Source organism: Ruditapes philippinarum, unplaced genomic scaffold (genome assembly GCF_026571515.1).
Source record: "Ruditapes philippinarum isolate M1 unplaced genomic scaffold, ASM2657151v2 ctg3060_1_1_1_1, whole genome shotgun sequence".
Classification (NCBI taxonomy): domain Eukaryota; kingdom Metazoa; phylum Mollusca; class Bivalvia; order Venerida; family Veneridae; genus Ruditapes; species Ruditapes philippinarum.
In genome coordinates this window covers 4,812-32,527 of record NW_026853437.1, presented here as the reverse complement: position 1 = coordinate 32,527, position 27,716 = coordinate 4,812, and the positions used below count along the sequence as shown (strand labels likewise).

Genomic DNA, 27,716 nt, shown 5'->3' with positions numbered 1-27,716 from the left:
TGAATGATTGGTTGATTGATTCAATGAATGAATGAATGAGTGAGTGAGTGAGTGAATGAATGAATGAGTGAAAGAGTGAATGAATGAATGAATGAATGAATGAATGAGATATCATTGTTGTTTTTTTACATATGCAAGTACATGTATTATATTATGTTTAGCCTATTTTTATAGGACATATATCAACGTAAAATTTAATTGCTGTGTGGACAATCCCGATTTCATCTTCGTGTTTTCACAATTATTTTAACTTTCATGATTTCAACTTCACAGATCCACGATTTTATTATAATTAATTCATGTTTTGAACATCACAATTTCAACTTTATCATTTTCTCATGTTTGGCTTATCATTATAAAATATTATAATGATAATGAAAAGGAAATTACAAAAATAACATGATTCACCATAGATGCAAAATGCAAAACAGTACTATCTAATCGTGAATTGCAAATGTAAAGTATTCGCTATTTATCTGCGGGTGTATGCTAAAAAGCAAACCAAGCGGTATTGAGCTAGAATACCGCGTCTTCATGTTACAGGTGGATGTCTTACACGTCCTGTGCACTGACGATATTATTTGTACGCAATTGACGCGTTAATAACTCCAGGAAATTTTGCATTGTGTTAATTGTCAAATGTCTGACAAATATATGATCAGACTATTTCTTTACTCTTACAGGAAATAGGCTCTTCAGAAGTAAATTTTCATTCGCTACTTCTATATACAGAATCCGTATTTGCACGAATACGGAATTTCGTATTTTAGTAATATACGGACTTGTTATAAAAATTCCGTATATTAGTAAAATACGGACTTCGTACATCAAAGTTCCCGTATATTACGAGTGTACGGAGTTCGTATATGAGTCATATACGGACTGATATAATATACGGTCCCGTACATCTCCGTATTTCAAGTTTCCCGTATTCTTACACGTATATTAATGATATACGGAATTCCGTACACTTCCGTATATCCATGTCTTTTTCGCAGTGTATACATCGTCTTGAAAGACGTCTTTTGAGTTAAGAATTTAGTGCAAAAAAACAAAAACAGTTAGGTTCAGTTCCTATGTAAGCGGCTCACATACATCAGCCATTGCTAGGTCAAGCTCCGATAAATCTTAACAGATGTATATGAGGGCCAACACGGACAGCTGACCAGCAGCTTCGCCCTCACTTAGTCCCGAGACAACTCGAACCCGGTCCAGTCCCAAGTTACCTGCATAATCGAGGTCGTAGTCAAGACGTCAAGATGTCCGTGCTCAATCATCATCAAAGGACGAAACTATTGATGCACTTCAGCGCACTTGACAAAACAACTGTCAACGCATACGACCAACGGCTGAACTTATGGGAAACGTTCCGAATATACTTTGGGAACTTGGCATCAATTCGTCTTGTACTTACTAAAATGAAAATTAAGATGTAAGGAAAGTACACAGTACAATATCCTGGTCTTACTTCAAGTGCTCATATGTGTTGAGATGACCCCTCAATTTTAGCGTAACTGTTCCTCGATAATCGTCCCCGACATTATGTACCAATTAAAAGTTGTTTTTATGCCGTAAACTAGGAGAGACTTATGTACTCCGTATCGTTTTAATATGGTTAATAAGCATACTATTAGTATGCCATTTATCTCCGGATGAGAAAATATTTTATTTTTGCGGCATTAATTAGGTCAAATTAAACGTTTTATAATTAGCCTATGTATATAACTTGATTGTTGGAGCAATTGGAAATTACAAGTTCATGATATGTACTATGTATCTAAATAAAATTATTCAATACGTGTTATAATTACACATGCTTATATTTACATCTGTTTTAAACGAAATTATAATACAAAGTATGTGTGACGGAATTGTCGGTAAAGAACATTTGTTCTTTACCAAAATGTACTTGTTTATAAAACCAGTATTTTTCACAATAGTCCCTTACAACAAAAATTGAAGTACAACAATCTGTATCTTTGTGAGTGATATACATTGTCTGATTTAAACATTTCAATACAGTATATACACTATTGATCTTGAAAATTATCTAGATTATCAGTATATAGGGTAATATCAAAATTAATGTCAGTTATATGGGTCATGGGTTTCATAGCAACTACATTTAAAGTGTCACGTTTATTAGTTATCTACAATATAGAAATAAATTTAAAAAATAGCATTGTGTTCGTTTAAGGCATCGTTTGTTGGAATAATGATAATTAAAATTGCGAAGAAGGCAACTTGTGCATGTTTTCTCTTTTATTATTTATCAAAAAGCAGCTTCAAAATGGGTTTTCAAAATAAGTATATATATAAAAACAAACATCATTTGTATGCAAACTTTAATATAAATAAACTATTTTTATATGTATATATATCTATAATAAAGTGAGCATACAAATGATGTTTGTTTTTACATACATATTGCAATTCACCACCTATATTTATGAAGGATAATTGTTTCTTTTTATTTTGGGTAACGTGCATTATTATAAGTATAGTAACGTCATTTTCAATTATTTCTCAAAACATTATTTGTATTTTGTGTTTCAACAAATCATGTGTACAGTACCACGTTCATTTGAAAATACAAAAACAGAAACATGTAATTGTAATATTGCATGTCTACTTAGATACCCTTAATATGATATGATGCCATAAGTACTAGTCTACAAGGTTCATTAAAAGGTGTATTGAAAGATAAAAATACATCCCAATATATGGCAAATTAAGCCATATTAAATAAAATAAAAGCAATATATGAACCTTTTGTTCAATTTAAAGTAAAAGTCTTTATTGGTACAAGAATAATTGTGTATTAATGAAAATCAGCCCCCACCTTTCTTATACATATTAGGCAGAATAACAACAATTATATCATAAGTTAAAGATTTATCAGATATTAAGTATCAAGTCAGGATAGGCGGACAAAGTCCTGACATGTGTCTCGGGTGTATGATGTATCACATGATATACACATAATTTGTCACGTGATAGAAGCTAAAGATAATAATAAATATAAATATATATCAAAATAAAATCAAATGTTTTTTGTTTGTGCACAGAAAGAGGAAAATAATGTAATGGAGTAATTTTAGAAAGGCAATAAATGTAAGTTTTTATTCCATGTATATGCTGGTAGATACTTACATTTAAATTATTTCGCTTATAGATCAATTAATTTAAGCAAATTGATCATCATTTTTCGTTCTACAGTGTTATACATTTTGTTCCTGAACAATCATTTGAATGCATTGCATGTATTAAGGACTATAAAGGATTATTAAACATATTGAGTTAAATGCTTTTACCCATCCCCTCCGAGTAAAACTATTTTAAAATAAATAAATGTTATTTCAAATTTAACGTCGAAATAAGATTCCTTCACTTCAAAATGACGTCACCGGAGCGCAAGATCGAACCGTTCGCGCATCTTCACAGCGCATATTGTTTTCTACATGGGTACCAAAAGGGTAATATCAATTTCTTTCGGCGGATCAATGTCCAATCAAAAAGGGGGAACACTCTGGAAGGGAAATAAAGTACACAATCATTTTAACTATAAAACAAGTACTTAAATCATACTGGCATTTAGGAATTGTATATATATGTTGATCAGATATAGTGGCAGATTTGAAACCTTTTGTGTATCATGTTGTCGCTAAACTGCGCGTTGTCGGACTTTCGTCTTGTCGTCCTGTCGCTAAGGTGTTGTCGCGATCTCACATTGCCGCTCGACTCAAATCGAAGGATAAGCTTATTAGACAAGCGACAGGGGGGCATCGCGACAATGCGCCACACTACAACGAGCCATTTGGCGTGCTTTGCTAGAGACAGGACGACAAGACGACAGTGCCACAACTCGCTGTTTTGCGAATTTCGCTAGCGGCAAGGCGAAAAGGCGATAACGATATAGATTGTGTTGTCGCTATCGACAACGCAACGCGCAAAGAGTACCAAATCAGCCACCATAGATATAATATGATTAATTATATGCGAAAATCACGATAATTATCAAAATATAGGTATTTATCATCCTATATAATATTACAGCGTGTATGTGATATATACAATTATTATCATTTACATACTTTAAAACGACCCTAATATATTTTGCCTCTAGTTTTACATAACATAAGTATAACATAAGCAATTAAAGTTTTATTTTAAGATAAAGAGAAAAAAAATGATTAAGTAATGTGTCACCTTTAGTTTTTTCCTTTTTTACGCCATTTTCAAAACATGAATGCTTGGTGAGTAAGAGATTTGGCCATTGGCAACATATATAACAAAATAAGTCACTAGTCATAAAGCATTTCAATGCGGAAAGGTTCATATTTTAAGTTAGAAAAACTTTTTTAACTTCAGACACTAACAACTTTTAATTTATTCAACTTTATTCAAAGTCAAGATTTTAGCCGTGTTAACCATACTATTTTGTCATTGGTCAAATATTTGACTGACAAATCAATTGTTCTTCTTTATCAAATTATTCTTGTATGACATGAACTTAAACAGCTATATCATGTTTATGATACAGCATTATTCTTTTTATCTCAATTATTTCTTTTATATTTTTTAAAATCTTTTATTCTATTTACTTTTCCTTATTTTGTGTTTTCTTTATTAAGAATCAAGTGTTTCTTACAAAAAAAAACAACAACAAAAAAACTTGCATCACCTGGTAATTGTAGGACAACTTTTTTTGTTTTAGATGTACAAGGTTATGTATATTAGAAATTAAAATTGCATGGACCTTAGTAGAGTTCCTCTTAAGAGTTTGTAAGATACAGCAAAATACATATAGGTGTATATAGACATGAACTTCATAACCACACGGCTGATAACTCTATCATATTGTTTTATTAGATATGAGAACAACCGCGGTCTCCTTTTAAATGATTTAACTGTTCTCGTTATTTATTGAATGTATGTTTATTTTTGTCAATATATATAATTAATATAATTATATTATTACTCTTTTAAAGAATAAGTAAAGCCTTTATCTTTCATAAGTATCCAAGTATAGTAGCCACACGATTCAAGTATATTGAAATATCCAGAGAAAAAGTAGACCATGTTAACTTAATGCAAATAATACAAAAAAAACTAATAAAAAAGTATATAATTTAATACATGTGTGTCCGCAACCGTGTGATACTATATTCTTGTTATTGTTTCTCTTACCATTTATTGTGTATTACATTACCTTTAGATGATAGTGATATCGTACTTAATACAATTTATGTGATAAAAAGACCCATTTTACTATGTATTGCAAAACGTATATAAATGGTTATATGTTATATTGATTATATTTTATTCTCATAATAACTGCATTGTGTTAGGAGGTATAAAATATGCAATACCATATATGAACGATTATAGATTAATTAGTGGTATAGGAGGATATACCCCTAAAAAAAATTAAATCTGAAATGAAGAATGACGAAGAATTACAAAACGAATAAAAATGACACTTTAAGAAGATTTTAATAAAATCGGCCACTCTAGATCTAAATGAAAATATTTACTTAAGTTAAATGTTGTTGAATGGGTGTACGAAAAATGTGACTTTTTATCACACAATTATAAAACTTTGACCAATGTTAGAATATAGGACTACACTATGACGACACACGTCAGATACAAGATATCAGTGTTCAAGTCTTTGGCGGGGTAGTTTAGATAAGGCGGTTAAGATAACGACTTGCTGACAAGGTGAACAAACATGTAGCTGAAACAAATTAAAAGTTTAGTAAGAAACCGATAACATCTGAAAATAAAATGAAGAAAAATACCAAACGAATCGCAATGAAACCCAAATAAAATCGGTCACTCTACATGAAAATATTTACTACTATTAAATGCTATTGATGTTAGTGTACGAATGGGGTGACTGTTTATCATACAATAATAAAACTTTGAACAATATTAAAATATAGGACTACATTATGACGGCACACGTCAGAGACAAGATATCAGTGTACAAATATTTGATAAAGACAACATATCAATGTCAGTCGAGATAGTTTAGATCAAGAGTTGAATATATCGACGTGTTGACAAGGTGAACAAATATGGAGCTGAAACAAAAGTTCAATTCGGGGTTATAATACTACTTTTATACATATATCTTTAAAAATAAATAAACAGACACACATGCCACATCAAAGGACTTTTTTATTGTTGATGTTGCTTGTCTTATATTTGATTAACAAACCGAGGGAATAACGCTGATATGAAAATGGATCTAATCTAAATGTACACATGTTCATGTGTACAGTAACTATAGTTATTTATTTGTGTACATATAAGTTGTTTTTTCTCTCAAAAGCTTAACATTATTTTGTATAAAATGACAAATTTGTCATTATGTATGAAGTTTAAAAAAATAAGATATCATTATAATATTGTCTGCCCTTCAAAAACAGGATAAGTGCATCGTTTGTCCCCTCAATATGGAATAATTGTGAAATACTTTACTATTTGAAGGGTAATAGCTCTGGTGTAAATGACTTGACTTTAACAGACACGTGTGTATGAAGAAGAAGAAGAAGCTTTATTATTTCATAAATCTCACAATACACAATTGACAAAGCCATTATAGCTCATAGTCACATTTTGGTATATACACTTTTGACTTGATATTGGCATTAGTCAACAATAAATCTGTCAGTAAAGTAAACAAAATATATGTGAAAATAGTAAGATGCAAAAAACAGGATACACTACTCTTACAAGATTTAAATGCTTTGTAATTACTTCCCTTTCATTTCAAAATATCTAATACAAAAGAATGTGTTTGAGACTTTTTTTCTTAAAAAGTGACTATTTTAAATTTTTGTTTTTGTTCATAATTGAATCTTAAAATGTTCATCAAGATTGATATAAAACATAAACTAAGTATGAAACATTATTTTGCATCTTCTTATTTTTTTTGGTATTATTTGTATTAACTATTTTCTAACATGTCAGTACGTGCTTACGTACGCACGTGCTGCGTGCGTACATACGTACGTATATACATACAATAAATACATTTGTGTACCACACATGATATTTTTACTTCTAATACATTATTACCGCTGTTCAACCATGTGCAATCAATAAAATTATTAAAGAATGTAACACTATACTATCTAAATATTATATCTACATCTTCTTATTTCAAATGCTTTGTATACATATACAGATAAATTTCTTATTACTTTAACATTTTCTGATGAAAACAATTCTATGGTTTTAAACATGCTTGGTCGAACTCTGTAGTATCTATTTATATATTTATCTCTAATTGTGTCATACATGTTACACTCAAAAAGGAAATGAAATTCGTCTTCTAATTTATTACACGATATGCAAAGTCTATTTTCTCTTACAGTTCTATTCCATCGGCCACATTCTATATTTAATCGATGTGAGGATACTCTCAATCTACATAATGCATTTCTATATTTTTTAACATTAAGTATTTTAAGGTATGGTTGAAAACCAAAACTACATATAGATTTATAAAAAGTAGCTCTTGTTGAGATATCAATCCTACTTTGCCATCCTTGTACAAAAACATCCTTTATTCTTTGCTTAAAAATGTGTACAAATATGTTAAAATCTCCTACTCCCTGCGCTAGCCAAACATGATAAAAACCTAGTCTGGATAAAATATTCTTAACACATGAAGCCCAATTTGATTTTTGAGGTTGATTTTCAATGTCATTTAACATCATTTTATATATATAATTTATATATTTATTTTCAGGGCTGCTTGTTACTTTCAACCAATATTTTATAATGTACACAATTCTAAGACTATATAGATCAGTTCTTCCAAGATCGCCGTATATAAAATCATTTTGTGTGCTTACTTTTACACCTAATGTTCGTTTGCAAAACATTGTATGCACCCTTTCAATTTGGTTTGCTTGTAAAAAACCCCACACCTCAGCACCATAAAATAGGACTGGCTTAATTAGTTTATCAAACAGGTCTAAGACATGATCTGAAGACAAATTAACAAACCTAGACATATAACATTTTAACTTAAAAATTGCCTTTAATGCTTGCCCTGCCTACGTGTTACAGGCTTCCTTAAAGGAGCCACCTGACGTAAAAACAATTCCTAGGTACGTATATTTATTGACGATTTCTAAAATATTTCCATCATAATAAAAAGCCAAGTTATTTGGTAAACGCCCCCCTTTTCGAAATATTATCACTTGTGATTTATCTTTATTTAAGCTTAATTTCCATCTGGAACAATATTCATGTAAAATATTAAGACTAGTCTGTAGTTCTTCAGCAGAGTTTGCTAAAAGAACAATATCATCAGCATACATCAATAAAAATAGTTTCAATGATCCTATATCTACACCCTCTGCACCCTTAATGACCAATTCTTCTTCTAAATCGTTTAAATACATGGCAAACAGAAAAGGACTCAAAGATTCACCTTGTCTTACTCCCAGATAACTATCAAAAATAGAACCTGTCTCACCATATAATTTTACTCTTGAACGTACGTGTGCATACATTGATTGAATAATATTAAATAACTTACCCCTTACACCCAATTTGAATAATTTATACCATATATTCGGTCTTACTAAGTAGTCAAACGCTTTCGAAAAATCAACAAAGACACAAAATAATTTCTTATTTTGATTAAGAACATGATTAATAAGACTGTTCAGAACAAAAATATTATCAACAGTCCCCATTTTCGCTCTAAAACCTGCTTGAGCTTCAACATATATATAGTAACTTTCAGCCCATAAAGTAAGTCGTTTATTAATAATACTTGTAAATAATTTTCCAACGACACTTAAAAGAGTAATTCCTCTAAAATTTGAGGCATTATCTAGACTACCCTTTTTATGTATAGGGATGATATATCCTTCACTCCATGAGGTTGGAAAATAACTTTTTTTTTTAATTTTATTAAATAATTTCAAAATATGTAAAGCTAAGATATCCTTTCCATAGACTAAGAATTCGTTTATAATACCGTCTGGGCCTGCACTACGACCCAAGTTCAGGTCCACAATACCTTGTAATATTTCTTTCATAGTTAAGGGTAGGTCCAGTTCATTAAACATAATTTTTACCTCGTTATCTAAAATACGATTTGTAAAATCTATAACATCTATTATCAGGGTTATTAATTGCTTTAAAATATTTAATAAAAGAATCAAGTGAAATTCCTTTCGGACCTTTCTTATAACTACATTCTTTCATCATTTTCCAGTATAACTTGGCATTGCTATAACGTGCTGACATTTATTTCTGTGTTCTAATCTTGTCTTTCTGATATTGAAAAATTCGGACTCTCATTTTGTATATACTTCTTGCTTGTACCATATTTATTCTGTTAAATTCTGACTTATTTCTTCTATAAATATTAAGTTTCTTATAAAAATCTACTCTATTGTTTACACATATGTTACTATATAATGCAGCGTCCTGATTTTGATGATCATACTTATTAAATCTACCATCAACTTTACTATATTTACCAAATAAAGGTTTACATACATCTTCAATACATTGAACAAAATTATCTATACATTCATCAATTTCAACATTTGTGTTAGCACTATCAATTTTACTATCTAACTCAAAAAGATGCGTCATAAAAACATCACTTTGAATAGAGTTTAAAAAGACATCCTTTTTGTCAGAATCCCATTTATAGAAAAATGACTTACTATCATTAATATTACATTTAAATTCGGTTCTTCCATTTTCTTCACATTTATCATACGAATAAAAAGATTTTAAGGAAAATTCTATTATACAATGATCTGACAGTATATTTGGCTCATGCGTTTTAAAACTATCAAATAATGTTAACAAATGTTCACTCACAATACAAAAATCAACAACACTACAACCTGTTGATGATATATAAGTAAAGGCACCCTCGTCATCACACACCCGTCCGCTGGCAATACGTAACCCAGTCTGTTTCAAAAAGTCAATCAATAATAGACCATTACTGTTCGTACTTTTATCTAGAGTTTTTCTGGGAAGTTTAATATCTATTTCATAGTCATCAGGTAATAAATTATTTTCTAATAATGAATAATTGTCATCTACCACCCATTCTTCCAAGCACCCTACACGCGAGTTTAAGTCTCCTAATATCATAAAACTGCACGCGTTCTCTCCATATTTACTTCGTAAAAATACAATGTCATCAATTAAATTATCATATACATTATTTTCAACAAAACGATTCCTGCTAGATGTAGATGGGATAATATAACACAATGCAATAAATAAATGACCATCAATATTAAATAATTCCCCATTTATTTTTACCCACAAATGTGTATCGTCTCTCTCACAAACAAATGTGTCATCACAACAAAGTTCACGACGTAAATAAATAACTAGACCACCGGAAGACCTCGTGGAACCTAAAACTTTTTCTTTTCTATTTAAAGCAAAATGTTGAAAATTGTCTACTTCAAAATTTGTGTTATTATCTCCGTTTCAGTCAAACAAACTATATCGTTATTATTGAATAAATCAGTTATTTCAGAACACTTCAGTTTATCAATAGATTTAGTTTTCAAGCACTGTATATTAAATAATGCAAATCGTAAATTGTTTACACTTTTTGTACTGTAAAAATCCTAATCCCCGCCCACAGTGTGATCATTTGACGCTGATGTATGTTGCGTAGTTGTGGGAGGAGTCATCGTCTGCCTAACTGATTGCTGATTTGCCGGCGCTTTTCTAGTTGCTGCCGATTCCCTCTGCGCACGCGCACTAGTTGAACGACCTCTACTTTTTGTTGACATCGAATTTGCACGTGATCTTGGCCTACCACGTGGAGTAATATTGTCAATGTTTACAACTGGTGTGGTGGGCTGAACAAATGTTTGAGACTGCGATTTTAATAATGATTGCGATTGCGAGTTATTTGTGTTATTTGTATAACTGCTCTGTGACGACACTGAAGCTGTACTAACCTGTTTGTTTACCCCGTTTGTTTGTTGCATGTTATTGGTCACGTTTCGGTTATGGTTAGAAGATATTTCGTTGGAATTGTCTAATGGAGGATCTTGCTGTGCCCGTGAAACACCGTCCGGAATACCGTGTGGAGCTGTATATGCCGCCTGATGCCCGGAATAATTACTATTATCCGAGGTAGAAAAAACCTTCGGAGGTTTCTGGCCAATGTCTCTCGATGGATTGAGGAGTAATTCCCAACCCGGAAATGCATCTTCTACAAGACGATGGTTCACATAAAGCGCTGCTGGATATTTCAACTGAACCTTATTACCTTTACGCGATCGGTACTCCTTGTATGCGGGCCACAATGCCTTTCTGGCGGTTCGAATCTCATATGGATAATCTCTGTCAATGCCATACCTAGTTCCAGCAAGATTTCGTGCATTAGCCATTATCGAATTTACTTCATGAGTGTAACGAAAAGTTGCCAATATTGTCCTCTTAGATGACTCTTGCCCCCGGCGATTGTTTTTCACTCTGCATTGTCGATATAATAATCGTTCGGATTAAGATTAAGTTGATCGTAAATAAAATCGTTGACACTGTCATAAACATCCATTTTGTGTTCTTCATATCCGTATATAAGTAAATTCCTGTTTTTATTTCTAGTTTCTAGATCAAGTATTTTATAAGTCAGTGTTTTAATTTGTTTGTCATATTGATTGACAGTATCATTCACATCGGAGACTACATTACTAACCTTATTCATCTGAGTCTGAAGGACGTTCACCTGTGTTCGCACACTATCAAAACTTTCAAACTTTTCAAAAAGAACATTCAGTTTATCATCCGTGCCCATTCCTTTATACGTATCAAACTGCTCTCCTTTGTTACAATACTGTCCTATTTTGTCTTTGTAACATAGTCATGCCACGTTTGCGACTCCATTAAAAAGGTATTGCACGGATATGAATATGTATTGAAGTGGCGTCATTTGAGTTGTACAAATAAAGTGTAAGGACGCGCTAAATGTAAAAGTTACACGCCAAGTGTCGCAATTTTGCGAAATGTCAAACTTGCCACTTAATGTCGCAAAATCGGCTGCAATTATTTGATACATTGTCAACAATACATGATTCTTTGTAATGATGTCAACGTACTTAGTGTAGCAACTTTAAATCATCTTTAACAAATACACATTTGTGCCTCTGTAAGTTGTGAGATATCGATTAAGACAGTCTAACAACATGCATGTTTCTATTCAATGCCGACTTGATTCCGTCCTACCTATTGCATTTTGTCATATTTTTAACAATATAACATACATTTTCAATTTGAACTAAAATTATAGATGAAATGCATATCCTGTAACATGCCCAGCCTATAACCTTTTTGCTTACGGGCTTGATGACACTTTCAGGGTTGATTTTAGATTTTTAACAAGAACATGTGTTTTGTTATGACACAGACACAGAAAAGATGATTTTAGCTAACCTCGGGTTTTTTTTAAAAAGAATCTTACCATAAACGGTAAATTAAACCTGTCCGTTCAGAGATGGATATAGTGTAATTTCAGCGACAAAGGCATGCTTTTTGCAGAGAACGTAAGAGCGTAATTTTAGACGGTGGTTCCGGGGTCTTATATCATTGCATATGCTGGATTGTGTCAAAATTGACATAGGAGATTTGTACTGTTTATGTTATAAAAAGTGTTATGTAAATCAATGTTTTTTTTCTACAATTCGTGAGTACAGCATAAGATTTTGTCATCAATACAGATTCCCTTTTCATGTAGTATCACAATATTTTGTTTCTTTACAAACAATTTAAGTAAGTCCATTACTCAAACTCATTTGTCACAGACCTTTCTACTTTACCTTATATATAATTTTTCTTTATTGGATAATGAAAGATCACTCTCCCTATACGTTTACAAACTTTTGACTTACATTTTGAGAGAAAAGAGGTCAGGGATATCTAAGTCAGGTAAATATAGCAGATGCAGTGTATATTGCGCCGGTTTATATGACAACGGCGCTAAATGTCACACTTGCCACTTAACGTCGCACTATTGTCGCTAAATGTCTCAAAATATTTTGCCATTCAATGAATAAATAACTTAAATGTCGCATCATTTTCCCTTACCGTTAACTGTCACAACACTACCGTAAAATATTGCTATATCTAGTTTATGTTGGTAAAATGACAGTATTAAACATGAAAAAGATCTGGGGACTAGCTATCTGTAGTAAACAATAAGCTGCGATGTACAACGTAATAAAATAAAATCGAAGTCACCTTCGTAGGTAATATAGATTTACAACTACAATTTATTCCAAACTCTTTGTGACAAAACACATTTGTAAACGTTCGTGGTCACATTTATTATTTTTCCATAAGTAGTGTACCTTCATCCACAATCCAGATTTAAACTATCATTTGTTTATTTATTTGTCGAAATAGCTTTTTATTTAGCAGTTACATTTACTAAATTTTGTATGTAAGTAATCTGTTATGCCACACACTTGTGGTTTCATAAACTTAGGGTGTTTTTCGTTATATTCTCAGGTAATGAGAAATGACATTGAATTGGTTCGCCTTGTTTGATTTGAAATTACGTTTACTGTGTGAAATCTGTAACATGGAATTTGTTTAAAGTTTGATTGAGCTTAGATCAAAAGCAATTGTGTAAAAACGACCACTGTAAACAAAACTGGAACTTTTCACTGCTGGAACCGAAATGATATTACCAGTATAGAGATACATGTTTGCCAGACAGAACATCCGAGCCGACTGACTTTGGTCTGTCGGCCGACCAATTTAGAAAGTTATAACTTGATAGTTCAAGACTGATTGACATTCCTTAAATAATGTAATCTTGAAAATCCTACAACAAATTCAGCAGAGAAGATAAGACTTGCAAATATGTAAAGTCTTACCAGTGTCATATTTGTCGGCTTAACGAGTTTAATTTATTTTCTTGCAGCCCATATTATAAGTAGAATAAGCCGAAAATGAAAATTAAAAGCATACTTTGGCAAAGATGCCCAAAGTTAATATTTATTTTTCTATCAAAGCGTGTGAAGCAAATCTCTGATATATAATGCATATAAAACGTTTTTGAAACGTTCACGTTTTGCAAAATTAGCATGATTCTATTAAATAAAAAGAATGAAATGTAGAAAATATCTTTAAACTCAAAATGTTCGAATGAATTATATATGACCTTCTTTAAATGTAATAGCGGACTAAATAGAAAGTAAACTGATACCCCGTTTGGTTTGCGTTACTATTGTTGTATATAAACCAATTTAAGATACATTGTACATGTGTGGAATTATTCTCCATATCAAAACTCATAAGGCAATGACAAATTTTTTATCGTCTACCCTTTATTACAATGGCGGAGAAATATTTTTACATTTCTCGTTAGAAAAGGGGAATCGTGTGATGCGTGATGGTCAATTCCTTACAATATGTCCTCCATCTATGTATGTGGTCGCATGGTCAAAAATCTCTAATAAAATAATAACGTTTACATTTTTTTTCTCTTTTTTTTCTTTATTTTTGTACTGAAACGGACTTTGCTATTTCTTTCCAGAAGTCTAGAAAGCCTTCTTCGTTTTTAATTAAAAGCTATAAAAGCCTGATTCCAATTTGTTACTATCCATTATAACAAAATAGGATTGTTTACTCATAATCAGTATACATTTATATAAAAACAACTTTGTAACTCTTAAAAATAAGTTTTGAAAAAGTCTAATTGGGAGCAATAAACAGGTCAAGCAAACATGCCTACTTTAAGTACCCGATTTGGCCATTTTTTCCGCGACATTTCCTTTTGTTATGTGCCTTGTAAAAAGTCGAATTTGAGCATTAAACCTCACTTTTTATTAGTAAGACCAAGGAATTTTCTGTTAGAATATTCAAATGATGCGCTTCTTTTGTTTTCATCAATACTTGAAATATTATGTCCATTGTAAAAAAAAAAGAATTTCCCCATTTTGAATCGGCAGATGTATTGGGACATTCCGTTTTGTTCAAGTTACTTTATACGAGAGGCGTTCAAATATGAATGCCACTGGGCCAATTTTCAGAAGAGCTTAACAAACAGTGCCAAAATAATTTTTCAAAATACTTACCACCATGTAATATACAAAGTTTTACTTTTTAATCTAATTTCTAAATGTGTTATCATATTGTTTTCGAAGTATACTGTTCAGACACAGGAAGAAAACCGAAGCTATATTATTGACGTTTGATATTTTCTTCAGCAAGGCGTTTTCGAGCCACGAAAATAAGAAAGAAACACAATGGGCAAGATCTGGCAAATAAGAAGGATGAGGAAGCTTTTTCCCTGTTTCAGATATTCTCGTTTAATGGCCGTTTTTGTGTGGCGACGCATTGTCATGCAACAACCTGAGAGCACGGAGGCCAGTTACTGGCCGACGGTTTTTCTAAATATCGCTTTTATTTATGAAGGACGTTTACTTACCTTTGTGAAACTTGGCATTTTCAGATGTATCCTTTGGTACAGCAATGACCTTGATTTGTAAAGAAAATACATACATTACCTTTTTGACGCTCATGGTGCGTTTTGCTATGCAAGGTATTTGACTTTCTTTGGTTGCCCATATTTTTTATGTATCTTTTGCTTGGGCTTATAAAAGTGATCAAACATCTCATCACCAGTGATGGTATTTGCAAAAGATCGATTGTTGTATATAGGGAACCGTCTGTTTAGAGATTCTTACCCGAGAAAGATTTTACTCTTTTGTAAGGAGATTGGGAATACATCTGGCACTTATCAACCTAATTTTTAAATCACGTCTGAGAATTGTATGAGCGTCTCCAACAGAGATACGAACGCATTTAGCTATACACCTAGTTGTAAATCTTGCATCAGTAGCAATCAAATCCATTACTTTTCCAACCATTTGTGGCGAAGTTGAAGTTTTCGGACGGCGTGCAAGACGTGCATTTTTACTGAATCCACACCACTTTTAAGTTTCTTACACCACCGTGTGACAGATGAAAATGAAACTTCGTTGTTCCAATAAACACGACGCATTTCATTTAAATGTCTTTCATCTGTATACTAAGAATACAGCGGTTCTTGATATAGGACCGTATTTGGTCAGAAGAAGGGGACATTTTCCCAACCATTTTATCTTTAGTATGCACGAGAAGATAGCGTTTATCAAGTTATAGTCAAAGCTAGACTGAACTGATTTACACATATTGTATCACTCGAGAGATTGCACACGCATCTATGCGATAAATCTATAGAGTTTGTGCAAAACGTGGTTAAAAGCGAGATATTGGCCTAGTTGCATTTATATTTGAACACCCCTCGGATGTACAGACATTTATTTAATGTTTCGTGTTATTTAATACCGCCAATATTAATGAATTAATACGGTATTGTTGCTACATTTAGCGGCAAGGGAAAATCGTCCGACTTTTTTTTCTTAATGTTGACATTTTGACATGTAATTGCAAAGGGTTTTAAGGAACCCCACAGAGGTCCAAAAGCTTAAAAATATAAAATTTGAAATATTACATAGATCATATCTTGGGGCTTAAAATAAAAGCTAAGACATATTCTCAGAAATAAATTGAAACGCGTATTTTTGTGCTGCTCGATTTGTGTGAATAGCGTTGCAACGCTTATGAATTTTGGGTCATATTTCGCAACTAGAATTATATTTAAGGCAAAATTATTAATTAGTACTTAATCTTTTAAATTCAATGTCGAAATCCTTTTGCCTCTGTTTTTTTTATCAGTCTTAATCTGTGTAAATGCTCATGCGTATAGTATTGAAACATGATGTCGTTTCTATATCTTATAATACTTAAAGGAAGTACAGTTGCTAATGATACTAGAACTAGTCATCATTTTGTCTATCCTTTAAAGGGTTATAAATGTTTGTTATGATTCTTAAATTGTATTCAAAGAGATAAAAAAAAATATATTCAAACTAAACTCATTTGGGAGAAACGGATTTAGCGAATGGTCTGAAATTTTTTCACACACGTTATTGATCTAACCATACATCAAAGGGAAAATTAATTTTCGAAGACTCCCGTCATGTCTAAAAAACCTCAGTGGAGTCCCTTTAAGTGGGGAGTGCTACATTTGGCATGGTGCGATATTTGGCGGCAATTGCGACATTGAGTGGCGCTGTTACATATAACGGCGCCACAGTGTAACTATTATGTTTATAGACTTATTTGTGAGAGAATTCGTTGTCGGATATTTTATAGAGCAGTACTTAGTGATCAAGCTGTTTTTTTTTATTTGAATTAATTTGCAGTTATATGTTTTATATATTTGTTCAGTGTCTGAATAACCTGGTCGACAAATAAACTAGAAGAACTGAATGATTTTGTTTGGTACAGAACAGGAGAAACTTCTTTAAAGTACAAATGTTTGAACAAAGATGTATGATATGATAGTTAAACTGGCTATTTTTATGCCGTACACCAGGATATACTTATGTACTCCGTAACGTTCTAATATGGTAAATTAGTATAACATGACATTTATACTCGGATGGGAAAAAGTTTAGTTTTGCGGAATAAGTAAGGTCATATTAAATGTTCAATACTTTGCCTAGATATTTAATTTATTTGTTGGAATAGTTAGAAAATAAAAATTCATTATATTGCTATATGTACATGTATCCAAACAAACTTATACAACATGTTTACTAATTACACATGCATTATTGTTTATATCTGATTTCAAGAAAAATATAATCAATGAGTAACGGAGTTGTCGGCAAATCACTTTTTTTCTATACCAGAATGGACTTGTTTATAGAACCAGTATTTTTCACAGAAGTCCCTTGTAACAAAAATTGTAGTACAACAATCTGTATCTTTGTGAGTGATATACATTGTCTGATTTAAACACTTCACTACAGTATATGTACTATTGATCTTGAAAATTATTTAGATTATCAGTATATAGGGTAATTTCAAAATGTTTGTCAGTTATATCGGTGAAGGGTTATAGATATAACAGCTACGTTTAAAGTGTCACGTTTAATGTAAAGTATTTAAGAAATTTACAATAAGGAAATAAAACATTATAGAAAGACATTTACAAAACAAAAACAAAATAAAAAAAAAACATGATGTTCATTTAGGTATTTGTTAATTAAAATCATTTTAATGAAATAATCGAAAAAAGCAACTCGAGCAAGTTTTCATTTTTCGAGTTTCAAAAGCAGCTTTCAAAATAGGTTGTCCACAAAAAAGAGCTTATCTATTATATTAGGTTAGTACGGAAGAGCATTAGTGCCAGGTGTGTGTATCTTATTAACTCGAAATTTCGAGTTACTACCTCGAAATTTCGACTAAGTACCTCGAAATTTCGACATACTAACTCGAAGTTTCGACTAAGTTACATTACTAGAATTGCCAAAAGTAATGAATTACCAAGAGTTTAGATAATGTTAAATATAGAAGGGAGTGCTCTTGAACCTATAGAGATGGAGAACCTAGGGAAGAGCATAAGTGCCAGGTGTGAAAGAGAGTTACTTATTTCGAAATTTCGGCTTAAAATCTCGAAATTTTGACTTACTAACTCGGAATTTTGACTTATATTACTCAAAATTATGACTTATAAACTCGAAATTTCGACTTTCATTGCACGACTTACATTGGTTACCGGTGAAAGTAAGGATTGAATTCAAGGTATTTTCTTTCATGTGTAGCTGTTGCACATTGACAGAGCACCTATGTATTTAACAGAACATTTTATGTGGATCAAATTGTCCCCACAGACCAAACATATCCTTCCCATTTTCTGTGATTGCTTTTTTGTAGGGGGAATAAAATCACACTTTACACATTTCCGTGTTAACCATTATGTCGAGATACTTCAAGTCAAAAACACACCCTATTGTAAATTGTGCAATATTTATGTGTAAGCTAAGTTTTAAGTGGTGTGTATACGCCAGTTAGTCTGTCACGTTTCCTTAACATATTTAAAAGATGTTTGTTAATATTCTATATTCTTTTATTTACTCTGAAGTATAGGATCGTTTTATTCACAGAGATGAGAAGAATATGATCAGTGAAAAGATATGTTCGAACATATGGGCTACAAAACAACGTCTGAAGAACGCCTGAACGTACACAATAAAGGAAGTTTTGTTGTTAGGGTCGGTCGTGTATATGCGATTGAGTATGCGATTGTCAAAGTAGACCACATGAATAAGTTAAAGGTTAACTTTAATACTTTGTCCAGGCACCCGCTTCTCCGTGATCTCCATCGTGCAATCACACTCCTTACTATATATGATACTATCTATACTCTAGGTAACTCATAACTTTTTTCACCATTCTAGTAATGTAACTAAGTTGAAATTGTATTGTAACTAAGTCGAACTTTCTTGTTACTAAGTCGACATTTTGAGTTACAAAGTCGAAATTTTGAGTTAGTAACTCGAAATGTCGAGTTAGTTAGTCGAAATTCCGAGTTAATTATTCGAAATTTCGAGTTAATCAGTCTTAATTTTGCGTTACCGAAATTGAAATTTCAAATTAGTAAGACGAAATTTAGAGATTTTGAGTAAATAAAAACTCACACCTGGCACTTATACTCTTCCGTAGGCTTGCATTCAAATGGTGTATGTTTTCATATACACTGTCGATTGCATTCGCCATCTTTAATTTTTGCTATCTTATTCTTTTAATTTTGAGAAACATGCATTTTCATTATCATCATAAGTTCATTTTCAATTTTTTCTCAAAATCAGGTGTAATTTGTGTTCCTACAATTCATGTGTACAGTGCCACGTACATTTGAACATTTCAAAACATATCCTGTTAATCTTGTCTGTTTATTAAGATAGTTTTCACCCATTCAATATGAAAGTACTATTTTGCAAGGTCACTAAGAAATTTTTTTGAAAATATAACAAGAAATCGCAATATACCGAGAATTTCAACGCTTCTCAGAATTTGTCACTATACACAAAAAAGAACAAAAACTGTGTCCAACAGCTAATAAACACTGGTTAGGTATTACATGTGCATGCAGCTTTCTGTCTCCCTCCGATAAGAAAATTATTTTTTTAAGGCAGCAATCATAACGCTTGTGACATTTTTTCGTTCATATTATGATATTTTTCTTGTAATACTAAAATAACATTTTACATACACAAACGTCACAGGCTTTTCACAAATCGAAAGCTACGGAATGACTGTCATCCTCAGTAAAAAAGTCATTCATACAGGCGCCAGAATGACGACCTTTAAACTGAAAATGGTGGGATTTGAGAATGATTAAACGGGCATAGATGTAAAACACAAAACAATTCAGTCTAGTTTAAATTGTTAATAAAATAATTTTTATATAATAAGATGAAACTTTTGTTTATTTTTATTACTTCTTATTCATTCCAACGGCCCTCGTGGTCAACTCCCTTGCATCAAAACCCCAAACCGGCGTTAAACTGCAGGTAAACACAGCTAAAAAATAATATTTCTTAGATAAACCATAAAATAAACGTACTATTGGCTAAAATGAAAATAACAGCCGTTATTTGTAGAATAATTGTTGTGTATCAATATAAATCAAATACATTACTTTATAGATATCATGAGAAACAACACCATTATTATCATAGGCTTAAGATTTATCAGATATCCATTGTCAAATAAAGTCAGGTTATGTGTCCACAATTAAGAACAGGCAAAGTCCTGTCACGTGTCCCGGACGTATTATTTATATATTTGTATCCAATGATTAACAAATGATTTGTCACATGATCTAGAAACTATAAATAATAATAAGTATAAAATATAGGCCCCGTCAAATGAAAATTAGTCATTTTGATTTTTGTTCGTGAAAAGAAAGAGGAACTAATTGCAATGGAGTAATATTTAACAGCGATAAATGTAAGTTTTTATATCGGCATATACGGTATCAAAACATCTGAGCATTTCAGCTGAGCATTTTAACAATTATTTAGAAATGCCTCGCTATAATGCTTAGCCAGCTGCGAATTCCTGTAGAGCAATTTTACACTACATTTAGAAAAATTAATGTAGATTGCTTTGCTATCTGAGCATTCCAGCTGAGGATTTTAGAAATGTTTCTCTTAATTGCTCTGCAAGCCCAGCATTTCAGCAGAAAACGTTTTACATTATATTTAAGACTTTCTCGCTAGATTGCTCGGTCAGTCTGACATTGCAGCAGAGCAATTTTATACGATATTTAGATTAAGATTGCGAAACCAGTTGAGTATCTCAGCAAAACATTTTTACACTACAATCAGGAATGCACAGCATTTTGTACACTATATTTTTGAATTTTCCGCTAGATTCCTCTTCCAGCTGAGCACTTCAACAGAACATTGTTAACACCACTTTATTTATAAATGCCTAATTTGGTCTACCAGTTCGACATTTCAGCAGAGCATTATTAACCGTTTTTATGAATGCATTTCAGGAGAGCATTTTGCACAATTGTTTAAATATCCCGCTAGATTTTTATCATAGCTTAGCAGTCCAATCGAAATTTATTACTCTTTATTTCGAATAGCCTCACTAGACTGTTTAGTCAGCGGAGCGTACCAACAGAACATGTATTTCCACTTTATTTAGAAATACCCGATAGATTGCCCTGCTAGTTTGTCATTTCTGCAGAGCATTTATTTACATTACCATGCTTCATTGCTCAGCCAGCTCGGTATTCCAGAAGAGCATTTATAACACTATATTAAGAAAGCCTAGTTAGATTGCTGAGCAAGCTCGGCATTAAGCAAAGCTTTTTTATACTATACTTTAAGAATGCCGCGCTAGAATGCTAAGCCAGCTTAGCATTACAGCTGAGCATTTCTTACACCATAGCGATAGCTACTACATACGCATTCGATAGGTACCACGTGCGTACGCGATAACTACTACTACGTGCGCACGTACAAGCAATTACCTGCGCACGCGATAGCATTTACGTGCGCACGTTATGAATGACCAACGTTGGGTATATCCCGTGCGCACGTAGTTACTATCGCGTGCGCACGTAATACATACCGCATGCGCACATAGTATTTATCGCGTGCGCACGTGATAGATAAAATATGTCTGATGCCCCCTGTGCTCAACATTTTATTTAATGATTGCCCATTATGTGTTTTATTACAGCAATCGTTTCGGTATGTTATAACTGTCTTTCAAACCTTTCTATAGCATGTTTAGCCATGCATATTGAATTAAGATTGATTCTTACAGATATTAGTTGTGTTAAAGAAACATGCCGTATATTTATTGAATGTTACTTTAGCTAATATTGTACAACAAAAACACGTCCTTTAATAAATCAATAAGAATTTATTTATTTCAACAACGTCTGAACGAGCACTTTGTTAGTTTCATGTCAATTATACTGTGCAAAAACAAAGTTACATAACATACTGTAGTCGCAAAAATAAATAATTTTAAATTGTGCCAGCTTATAATAAATGATACAGCGATTGGAAGTAAAATATGACGGCAATCATAATCACTCAAACATCATACATATTGAATTAAAAATACTTGCAATAAATGATACAGTGACTTCTACTCATAGAACTAGCTCTTCTATAATTTTAAAAATGTTCGTGTTTATTTGAACATTTTATCGTTTTATCGTTTTATTTACTAAAATTGAATGACCGAGTTGAAAAGATAACATAAAAAGTACTATTTGTAGCGAAGCAATGCTAAAAATGAAGTGTTAAATTTATAAATATAGCTCAATGGTGTTATTTTGTATAGTTTTTACTCACTCAACTTGGAAACCAGTTTTTTTTTTCAACCATAGTATTTATGAAGAACTATTTGTAGTTAAACAAAACTGAAAAATGACATTTGCACTTACCAGCTCACTTTTATTTTTTCTAAATTAAAGAAGTCAAGACGTGTTTGAATTTAATTGGTGTATACAACAACTACTGCTTGGACAGTGAAAATCATGTTTTAAACCAAACAGAAAACAGAAGAATCAAATGGATGTGGAGGGAGCGTATCCGTGTTTATAACTTAGCTACTAGCCACTTTATCCAAAAGATGTATATTAAAACCAGTATATAAAATCCCTAAAAATCCATATTTAAATTAAATATAAATGCATGTTATGTTGTTAAAGTAATACATTTTATCATATCTGTATGCTAGTAGTAAATTATGTAAATCAGTGTAAATTGTAACACAAAACGTTGTTCCTGTATCTATACACTTTACATTATATAATATTACATTATATCATGTTTACTTAATTTCTCCCATTTTTTTTAATGTCTTTCATCAATTTACAAAAAAAAAGAAATGAAAATAAACAGATTTTCGTTCTGTTATAATAATGATAGAGTATGATATAAATGCTGATTGACAATATAAAAAAGATACGCATTAATGAATTGTTTTAGCACTTATTACCGGTGTATCAGTCGTATATTTAAGAATCTCATTTAAAAGCATGAAATATTAAACATTGTTTGAAATATTCATTTCTTGACAATATTGTTGTTGTTGTTGGAAAAAAAATCAGACCACTTTTCTGATTTTGAGGCTCTCAGAAATATAGTCTGTGGTAAATTAAAAGTGCTTCCAAAATATGATTACGAATATGCACGCATGTGAATCATATCAACAAATATGGAAAAAGATCGTTTAAGAGTACAGAATGGCTATTCAACACAAACAATGTAACGTCGTGAATGAGAGCAGCATGCTTTCCATTGTATGCTTTAAATGCAGTTTCTGGAATATTAGTTGATTTTCTGTTATCTTAAAATAAATTGATGTTGTCAATATTTTGATTTCTTAAACTTTTCCAAAATGACAGTGGCTGCTGTCATATTTTTATTTAGTTGATGTATAGCACTTAACATCCGTAAGATCGTATCTATAATTTCTTTCTCTGTCAACCAAACTATTACTTTTAACTTTTTCAAATTTAGAAAATGTACTCTGTATTTAGAGATTAATACTTAGTCTCTAATCGCCATTATGCGTTTATGACATGGAGATGTTCCATAATAACCCGAAAGCCGTTTTATACATATACCGGACAACAATAGCAGAACAAACTATGTTCTGACTTCCATAACTTTATAAGCTGCTCTTTAGCAATTTTGTTTTTAATCTGGTACGTCATTTTAGTTTTGGATTAGACCCGTTACGAAACCTAACAAGAATAACATAGTACCGTTGATATGACCTTTTTTCATTTGCAAGTATCATTATCCCAATTAATTATTGTGCAATTTGAGATAGAACAATTATTTTAATATCGATCTATACCATTTAAAGTATCAAAATATTAAATTCAATGCCATCATTAAGATTGCCAACATCAATAACCCCGACTACAGTCGGCCATGAAATTTAGTAGCCGGTAACATGGTATGCCGTTATTTGCGGGAACCGATTAGAGTCGAGTCATAGAAAATATTTGTTGACGAGCTTTCAAAATTGTTTTTAATTATTTTCTTTATATTTTAGTACTCATTTATTAAATTATATTGAATACAAAAGTCAGTAAATCGTCTTTCCTGATATCTTTAAAAAAGTAGTTTATAAAAAAGGTAAGAAGTACATTGGTTCTGTTTTCTTAACCGTCCGTGCAAATTAACCCGTAAATGTCAATCTCGTAATCACGAGACCCAAGCTGGCAGAGCAATCAAACGGGACCTTCCTAAATATAAGTTACTAAATGCTCTGTTGTAGTGCTTATCTAGAAGAGCAATTAGGAAAAAGTATACAAAATGTTCTGCTTTAATGCTCTCCTGGCTTAGCAATCTAGCGGGCATTCCTCAAAATAGTACACTCGAATGCTAAGCCGCCTAAGCAATCTAGCCGTACATTCTTAAATAAAGTGTAAACATGCTCTGGCAGAGGAATCTATTGGGGAATTCCCGAATCTAGTTTAAGGAATGCTCTGTTGCAACGCTAAAATGGCAGAGCAATCTAGAAAAGCATTCCTAAATATAGTTTCGAAAATGCTCTGCTGGAATACACAACTGGCAAATCTATCTAGCAGGGATTTTCTAAAAACCGTGTTAAAAATGCTCTGTTGCAACGCTAAAATGGCAAAGCAATCTAGTAGAGCATTCCTAAAAATATTGTTTTAAATGCTCTGCTAGAATGTTTAGCTGACTAAGTTATCGAGCGAATCAGTCTTAAATATATAGTTCGAAATTCTCTACTGAAATGCTCAGCTGGCTAAGCAATCTAGTGAGTCATTCCTAAATACCTACTGCAGAAAAATACTCTGCTTTATGTTCTGTTTGCAAAGTTATCTAGTCAGACAGTTTGAAATTTTATGTAAAAATGCTTAGCTTGAATGCATAGCTAGTAGAGCAATTTAGCTTAGAATTCTGAAATATATTTTTGATTTTTACACTTTTTTAAGAACATATCCCACTGTATAGCTCTGCCAGTTGAGCATTCTATCAGAGCATTTTTACTTTATATTCTAGAATTTTTTGATAGATTGCTCTGTCGGGTGAGAATTACAGATAAGCATTGAATACACTGTTTTCAGGAAAAGTCAGCTAGATTGCTATGCCAGCTCGGCATTTCAGTAGAAATTATTTTACAAATTATTTCATAATGGCTCGCTAGATTACTCTGCCAGCTCGGCATTTCCGCAGAGTAATTTTGTACTATACTAAGGAATGCCCCGCTAGATTGCTTAACCAGCTGATCAAACCCTTATAGCATTCTGAATGCCCCGCTAGATTGCCAGGACAGCCGATTATTCCACCAGATTATTTTTACAATAAATTTTGCTAAGCCAGCTGAGAATTCAAACAGAGCGTTTTCAATGTATTTTTCATAATGCTCTAGTGGAATCGCTCTGCCAGGTGAGCATTCAAGCAGAGCATATTACACAATATTTTGGAATGTACCGCTAGATTGTTAGCCAGCTAAACATTCCATAGATCATTTTGATTCTTTATTTAGGATTATCTAGCCAACTCAGCATTCCAGTAGAGCAATTTTATACTATATTGTTCTGCAAGCTTAGCGTTCCAGCAGAGAATTTTACACTTTTTAAGAACATAGCCCACTATATTGCTGTGCCATTTGAGCATTCTATCAGAGCAATTTAACTTTATATTTAAGATTTTTTTGCTGGATTGCTCTGTTGGCTGAGAATTACAGATAAGCATGTATACACTGTTTTCAGGAATGGTCAGCTAGATTGCTATGCCAGCTCGGCATTTCAGTAGAAATTATTTTACAAATTATTTCATAATGACACGCTAGATTGCTCTGCCAGCTCGGCATTTCCGCAGAGTAATTTTGTACTATACTAAGGAATGCCCCGCTAGATTTGTTTAGCCAACTGATCAATCCTGCATACCATTCTGAATGCTCCGCTAGATTGCCAGGACAGCTGATTATTCCACCAGATTATTTTTACACTAGATTTTGCTTAGCCAGCTGAGCATTCAAACAGAGCATTTTCCTCTATATTTAGGAATGTCCCACTAGATTGCTTTGCCAGCTGAGCATTGCAGCAGATCATTGGTTTCCGTATTTAAATTGTAATGCCTTTTTGCTTAGCAAACTGTCAAAGTGCAAACATGTGTAAATAAATTTACGTTGCCCCTACTTTCTTCTCGAAATGAAGTCAAAAGCAAATATATTTGGTTATTTTTAAGTTTTTTTATAAATATATTTTAATAAAGAAAAGATGGCTGTACAATCTACAGAGCTAGAAATGGAGGTTTGGCGAAAAGTCTTCGATCAAAGCACGAGGAAGCTTAAAACATATCTCATCCCCGATGAAATCATTCACCTTGACACAGGGTTCGAATTATTCTCCTTCACTGACAGACGGGACATGAAGGTATAATATCAAATACTTTTATGAAATGCTTCATTGCATATTATCTTGATATTTTAAATTCATCTTAAAAATATTAATTCTATATGACTGCTAAAAGATTTTCAGGAATGGAAACAAAATGGAATAATCCTGAATCACTATACTATATAAACCAAAAATCCTTGAGTCAAGAATATAGTCTGCCATTTGGATACTTTTATTAGAAAAACCCGTTTTTTTCAAAACAAATAATTTGCTAGTGTCAATATAGGTTAATATGTAAAATTATTACAAGTACATTTTATTTTAATGAGTGGAATTTTCAATATTGGTTTCTTTTGTTACGAGGACTAACTATCATAATATCCATAACAGACGGTGTATACGAAATTTCAATTTATTCATATGGGGATATTGCTTTAATATATTAACATTGAAACATTGAACCGTTTAAGCGATAGTGAATCTTGTGTGTAATAACTACTATTTACGTGTCATTAACTTTACTCAAGGGCTATTTTTTGTTAATTTAAAAATTTGAAAGTGTAATTACCTGTATATTTAATAATATATAAAGATAATTTTGTATGCGGCTACGGACCGTGATCATGTGATATATGTTTGTTAACATAAACAGCTTCAAAAATGTATATCTACAATAGAAAGATTACAAAAGCAAGTACACTGTTACAGGAAGAGACAAATACAACAAAGAAAAACGAAGTTATATTGACAAAAGTAAGATCAAAAGGCGAACTTGCTTACATAGACTTCAAAGAACGTCTTAAAATGACAAATCAGAGCAAACTTGCAGACCTTTTGACTTATACAGAGAGGGGATTGAATACAGAAGAGATAGAACAACAACTTGACAAAATGTTAGAAGAACAAATAACACGTACGGTATATG

General features: G+C 32.1%; 1 protein-coding gene across 1 annotated transcript; it reads left to right on the top strand.

The window, feature by feature from the left end:
- Positions 1 to 3,034: 3,034 nt before the first annotated feature.
- Positions 3,035 to 27,716, top strand: LOC132736875 (uncharacterized; the record flags this gene model as incomplete). Its single annotated transcript, XM_060724094.1, is given in 3 exon segments — positions 3,035 to 3,114; positions 26,667 to 26,827; positions 27,500 to 27,716. Coding segments are annotated over 2 exon segments (373 nt in total), but the record flags the coding sequence as incomplete, so codon positions are not given.